The sequence below is a fragment of the Benincasa hispida genome, chromosome 7 (genome assembly GCF_009727055.1).
Source record: "Benincasa hispida cultivar B227 chromosome 7, ASM972705v1, whole genome shotgun sequence".
NCBI classification, from domain to species: domain Eukaryota; kingdom Viridiplantae; phylum Streptophyta; class Magnoliopsida; order Cucurbitales; family Cucurbitaceae; genus Benincasa; species Benincasa hispida.
This window is the reverse complement of record NC_052355.1, coordinates 8,955,699-8,962,421: the sequence shown is the minus strand read 5'-3', so window position 1 is coordinate 8,962,421 and position 6,723 is coordinate 8,955,699. Positions and strand designations below refer to the sequence as shown.

Genomic DNA, 6,723 nt, shown 5'->3' with positions numbered 1-6,723 from the left:
TTTGTTAGGCGATAAAATTAAAGAAAGCAATAATCTTTGTTTTGATATAAATTATTATTGTTTTAGGTATTAAAAATTGTTATATAGTTCTAAATATTGATCAATAATTACAGAGCGATGTATCTTTTTCACAATATTATTGAGTAATATTTGGAATTACATAATAAGCTTAATACCTATAGAATAATTGACTTCATAGTTTAATTAATGAAGTGTAATCCAAACAGTTAATTATTTTCACATCTTATTTTATCTCATTTGTAGAACTTACTTTATCCCATCTATTTGGTATTAAAAATTATTGATAACGGTCAAAAAGAGCATAGCTTAAATGATACAAAAATTTTGTTTTCAATCTCAAAATGATTGATTCGACTCTCCAATTCACACATTGAAAAGAAAAAAACAATTAGGATAAAAGTTTCTTTTTTTCAATTTCTTCCCTTTGTTGTAACAAGAATCCAATGAAAACAACAATATGTCTAATTAACTATTTTTTTTATCATTTAATTTGTTGATTAACACTTGTACAATTCATTCCTATAGTTAACTATGCTAAAAACTTCTTTCATCATATGTTTGAACTATTAAGAAAGATTTAATTAATTATATTAACATAAACATAGTTGAATTAGTTAAGACATATACCATCGATTAGTAGTTAGAGATTCAAATTTTCACTCCACCCATCGAGTTAAACTAAAGAAGAAAAGAAAAGAATATACTATATTTTTTGGATATAGTTGTAATGGATAGCAAACATGGTTGGTCATATTTGCAAATGTATCACATAAACAAATAATTACGAATGAGATTTTTTTTAACATTTTGGGATTATCATTGATAGACAATTTATATCAAATCTATTACCGACAAACTAAAACTATGTTTGGTTTAACTTTTCAAACGTTTGATTTTAAAAATAAATCATTTTGAAAAAAGCTAAAGGGTTCAACCACTTTAGTTTTTAAAGCTTAATCGATGCTTATCATTTATCAACTATATTTATGTATATTGTTAATAAACAATATTATTAGATCGGTGATCATTCAGTAATAAACATTATAGAAGTTAAATTGTGCCTTATTTAAAATCATTTTTGATAAGGACAAGACCCTTAAACTATCCACTTTGGGTATAAACCCGCATGACTTTGTTTTTTGTTTCAACCCAAAATGCCTCATATCAATGAAGATAGTCATCCTCACTTATATACCCATGATCCTCCTCTTATCTAACTAATGTGGGACTTTGGTCGCATTTCCAACAATTTTAAATTGCACGTGTTAACTTTACTATTACTTCGTGTTATATTGTCATATATGCAACTCCTCCATATATATTTTTTAATTACTCATATTTTATTTAGAATGATGTGTAACATTATTTGAAATGAATGGAAATAATTTTGAAAGAACATTCAAAAGATGCATCTATCTCTATACATCATAAGACATAATAATCAAATTGAATAATGTAAAATTATTCACGGGAGCTTCGTATAAAAAGGGGAAGCCAATGGGCATTGTTGTAAGCAATCTATCGAAACCATGTCTCTTCCTGGGAAGCTTGTGAGTGAAGTAGAAATCAATGCATCTGCTGAAAAATGCTACAAAATCTTCAAAGATCAACTTTTTCATTTCCCAATTATTTCTCCAAAATTCATTAAACAAGTTGATGTTCATGATGGTGATTGGGACACTCATGGTCATGGTTCTACCAAAAGTTGGAATTACCATGCCGGTACGTACATAAACGAGAGAACAACTAATCGTTCTTATTTCAGTAGTTATAATTTTGGTTTCAATCCATTTTGGTTTCTATATTTTTTTGAATGAGTGTTCGCCTTCTTCTAAACAATCACCCATTTTTCCTTTTATTTTTTTTTTTTATTTATGTTAAGATGGCAAAGTTGAAGTCTTCAAAGAGCGAGTAGAATTCGACGATGAGAATCTAAAAACAGTTCTGGTTGGATTAGACGGAGATCCATTTAATCACTACGAAATTTTTACACCAAGTTATCAATTTGTGCCAAAAGGTCCCAACCATTGTTTGGCTATTATAACCTTGGAATATAAGAAACTCGACGACGACGGTCCTAATCCCTACAAATACATCAAAATCATGGATGGCATTATCAAAGACGTTGAATCTCACCTTAAATGACAAGCTTTGTGATATTTCACTACGAGCTTCCTGCTCTATCTTTATGATATTACGGATTATGTGTGTCAAAGTTGTATTTTTATTTTTAAGTGATCTTTATGAACGGATCACACCAATAAGCTTAATATTACTATTCTATGGTGTATCTCTAAGTCTTTTATCACATGTAAGTCAATAATGGTCATCCACATGTAAAATTGTTGAAGATCGATTATTATATTACTTAAAATATATTATATGTATTATCTAAATATGATTCCAAGTTTTTGCCTACTTTTTGTTTTTCTCCTAGCATACAAATCAAATATTTCTTTAGTTTACAAAATGTGGAATATATTTGTGGATTAAATAAACATGTAATTCTCACACAGATCCATAACTTTTACTAATCAACTTCTTTCACTTATTAAAACAATATAATAAATAAATAAATCCACACATTGTTTATTGCCTCTGACAGTTTGACTGCTCCAAGGATGGGTTTCGTGGTCAGGTAATATGTACGGATAACATATTGTCCAAATGAAATTTGCCTTAATTTTTAAATTGTAGATTTTTTTTTATTTACTTTTGGTATGTTATTTCATCATAAAATTGGTAAAATTACTAAAATGAAATATTGTGTATGTGAGTTGGAATCTCGTTCACGATTGTTGATATACCAAATATAAAATATATTTCAAGATGATATATTTAGAGTATAACATTTAATATTTCAATTTTATATAAGTGTAATTGAAAATGTATTTAAAGTATATTGTTAGTGTATCAATAGTATATAATTATTTGTTTAAAATACAACACTAGGTGTTACACTGGCCAGTTTATCAATACTCGTTCATAATTCATTAAAAATTTAATAGTGGTGTATCAATAGTAAGACATTAAAAAATTATTTCAAATATATCACTAGTGTATCAGTAGTATATCAACGCTCATTTTAAATACGTTTCAAGTTTAAATTGGTGTATCAACACTATATCAATTACCTTATCAAAAAACAGTATATCAATTATATCAATTCTAAATTAAATTCAAATTATAATATTGGTGTCTTAGTAATATATCAATATCTATTCCAAATTCACTTCAAGTATGACTGTAATGACCCGACTCTCTAAGATTACTAACAAGGTTGTGATTAGATTACTAGCATGCAATGGAAGTAAACAGAATCAATAAGCACTCTAATTACATTTAATTTGAGTTCTAAAAGTATGCTTTGATAGAAAATCAAAGGAGGGTTTCTTATGAACGTACTTTTGATGAATCCTCCCAAATCCAAGTTGCTCTTCATGTGATTTCAACTCCAATTTTTCAGTGAACCACCAAGAAATCTTCTCTACTATTCTTAGCCTTGAATTTGAGTGGTGGAATTTCCATTAGAGTGAATTTGTGAAGGGTATTTGTGTGAGGTGAAGATGAATTTCTGCAACAGTCTTCTCAAGAACTCATAAATTCTCTGGCGAACAATTTCCAATTTTAGAGCCTTTATTTACAAAGTCCATGTAAATACTAAAACTCAGCTCAATGCCAACAACAACTTCATGAAGAAGTGAGATTTGTGTATAAATTTGGGAAGAACACCTCAGACTTAGTGTAAATGTTGGAAAAACCCACTCAAACCAAGTTTTCAAATTTTTGTATTTTTCAATTTAAAATTTCAATTAATACCAAAATTAACTAAAATGTGATTTAATTAATCTAAAACATCAAAATTCAATTCCTTAAGTTGAATTGAAATTGAAGTTTAATTTGATTTTTAATTAATTAGATAATTTAATATCAAATATTAAATTAATCACACACCCAATTTTAATCATGAATCTTATTTATATAATTAATATTTAAATCATTATTTAAATATTATAAACACTCTAATTTCATTTAAGTTCAATAAATTAACTTTTAATTATATCAAATATAATTATTCAAACCCTAATTTGAATTTTGAACTATTCAAATTCAAACTCTAATTTCAATTTGAACATTTACCGGTTAATCTCGGATTGTTGGAGCCTATGATCTAAGATCCGTTAGGTTTCCCTACTAGCTCATATGAAATAAACTTATAACAGTATAATAGAATAATTCAAATTGTTCGAATTAGGTGAAGAGAGAGAAACTGACAAGTATATGTGATATAGTGGTCGGGTTTCAATTTAGAGATACAGCTTTAATATTTAAATGTGATTTAAATATAAAAAATATGAATATGTTCATATTCGAAAGTTCGGAAATAATGGAAATGGTCAAAGATGTAAAAAGTCAAAGAGTTGACTTTTGACTTTGAAAAGTCAAATTTTGACTGACCTTATATTCAAATGTGATTTGAATTTCGAGAAATAAATGTGGATTCATACTCGGGAGGTCAAAATTAATCAACACGGAAAAAATCATAAAAAGTCAAAATGTTGACTTTTTGGTCAAAGTTTGACTTTGACAAAATGACTATTTTGCCCTTTGACTAAAGTTGGTGGGAAAATCCAAACTTTTGTTGGATAATTCCACCAACAAAATAGTGGGCTAGGTGTTGGCTTATAGTAGAGACATTAAGCCCACTTAGTGGATTCTAGGTATTGGGTTTTTATGAATTTATTTCATGCAATTGTTGCATGGTTTTTTTTCTATAAATTGGATTTCAATTTGGATGAAAAAGGTTTTTTGATATTTTGCCAATTTTCAAAATTGGGCTGAAAAAAAAACCCAAACCCTACCCAAATTCCATCTTCTTTCCATCTCTTTCTCTTTCTCGATTTTCTTTATTCACCGGGTCTCATAACCCAGTTCTGAGTCTAGAGGATAGTAGGTCAACTCTAATGGTGGTCTGGAAGAGTTCGGGTCGAGATTCAGCGAGGAAAAGCGGTTTTCGGGAGCTACAAAGGTATTCTATCCTATTAATTTACTGTTTTTTCATTTATTTCCATGCTAGTTTCCTTTTAATTAAAAGCAATTAGAGTATAATTAGATCTTAATTCCGCTGCATATGTCTCGTGTTCCATCATAACTAACATCTTTATTGATAATAGAATATGTTTAACTTTACAAATTGCGAGTTTTAGGACATACAACCCAATAGGTTGTTACTTTGTGCATATATAAATTTTAAAGTAAACTCTTTACAGCTTAAGCAAAAAGAACCAAACCATTTTATAAAATAAAGAAATTCAACAAAATAATTATAATTCAAATAACATAAAACCTTAGTTCAGAGTACCCCTAAAATCATAGAGCAAAACTAAAAAATTTTCACCAAATGATTTTTTCTAATATGTCTTCATTTTTTAGGAGTAGGTGATTTATGATACGACGAGCATTAAAGAGGTTCATCTGTTTGATGTTCTATCTGACGATGAGACTTCGAGGTGATCGTGCATTTCTTAGGAGCTGATTGAGTTATGGTATCTGATTTAGGGGGTTAGTCCTAATTTGGGTCGTGAGGATCATTGGGTGTGGGTTATGGGGTAATGGACAATCTTTAGTTGCAAATGCTTGGAGGTTTTGCGTCCTGGGCATCTTAGGGTGCCATGGTTTCATCTTATCTGGTCTAGAGAGAACTAAGGCATTCTTTTTATGCTTAGTTAGCTGTGAAGAATAGGTTGGGTACTAAGGATTGGTTGGGAAGATGTAATCCTTCTGTGTCGTTTGCTTGTTTGTTATGTGAGGGTTGATTGGAGTTAAGGGATCATCTATTCTTTTAGTGTGAGTTGGGAGAAAGGTTTGGAATGGGAGATCTGAGTCTGATGGCTTCCTCTCATAGAGCAGTTGAGTGGGATGTGAAGTTAAGATGGTTGTGTTAAGTAGGTATAGGTAAAGGGGTTAAGAGGAAGCTTTGGCGTGTCTCGTGGTATGTTGTTATCTATTTTATTTGGTAGAGGAGGAATCGTTGGTTGCACGGAGGTCATCCCTATGAGACGTCTATCCTACGGGTCGTACTCGTGTTGTCTCTTGGCCTTGCGATTTGAAGGGTTCGCTTTGGCTCCTTTGTGTTGGTTTGCATGTCCTCAAAACTTGCAGTTTGTAAAGTTAAGTATTTTCTGGTTTGCATATCCTAAAACTTGCAGTTTGTAAAGTTATGTATTTTCTATTATCAATAAAAATGTTATTCAACATTTATTCAATAAAGTTGTTCTTAAATTTTTAAATTGCACTTATAAAGACTAAATCCAATAAACTAAGATTTATGACTATTATATGAATACTTGAACTTTGTGTAGAGACCAAGATTGATCAAATTCGAGTAAATAGCCAAAATGATCTATATTATACGAATAAGGATGGATTTCTTATTCTGATAACACTATCGGATGCAACCCACTATAGTTATTATAATTTGTTGTAAAGTGCTACAAACAAAGTGATCCTGATTTGTTCATGTCACTACAACAAATTTGGGCTTCAAATGTCGGTTGAAAATAGTGGTCTCGGATGTATAATTTCGGTTTTAAACCAACATTGAAGATGGCCTACAATGTCGGTTTAAAACCGACATTAAAGGCCTCTCATTTTTTTTTAACTTTATTAAAAATCCATTTTCCTCTTCTCTCAGCTCAATCC

The 6,723-nt window shown here is 29.8% G+C and overlaps 1 protein-coding gene across 1 annotated transcript; it reads left to right on the top strand.

Annotated features, from left to right (window-relative positions):
* Window positions 1-1,538: 1,538 nt before the first annotated feature.
* LOC120081854 (MLP-like protein 328) lies at window positions 1,539-2,422 on the top strand. The gene is made up of 2 exons (XM_039037029.1): window positions 1,539-1,743; window positions 1,904-2,422. Exons 1-2 carry the CDS (start codon window positions 1,551-1,553, stop codon window positions 2,164-2,166), a joined length of 456 nt encoding a protein of 151 aa, XP_038892957.1. The 5' UTR covers window positions 1,539-1,550; the 3' UTR covers window positions 2,167-2,422.
* Window positions 2,423-6,723: the final 4,301 nt, after the last annotated feature.

Bases quoted from the DNA above. Each gene is read 5' to 3' on its own strand.
- LOC120081854 (XM_039037029.1), top strand. From the start codon at position 1,551: ATGTCTCTTCCTGGGAAGCTTGTGAGTGAAGTAGAAATCAATGCATCT. The intron at 1,744-1,903 runs GTACGTACATAA...ATTTATGTTAAG, and splicing joins AAGTTGGAATTACCATGCCG to ATGGCAAAGTTGAAGTCTTC.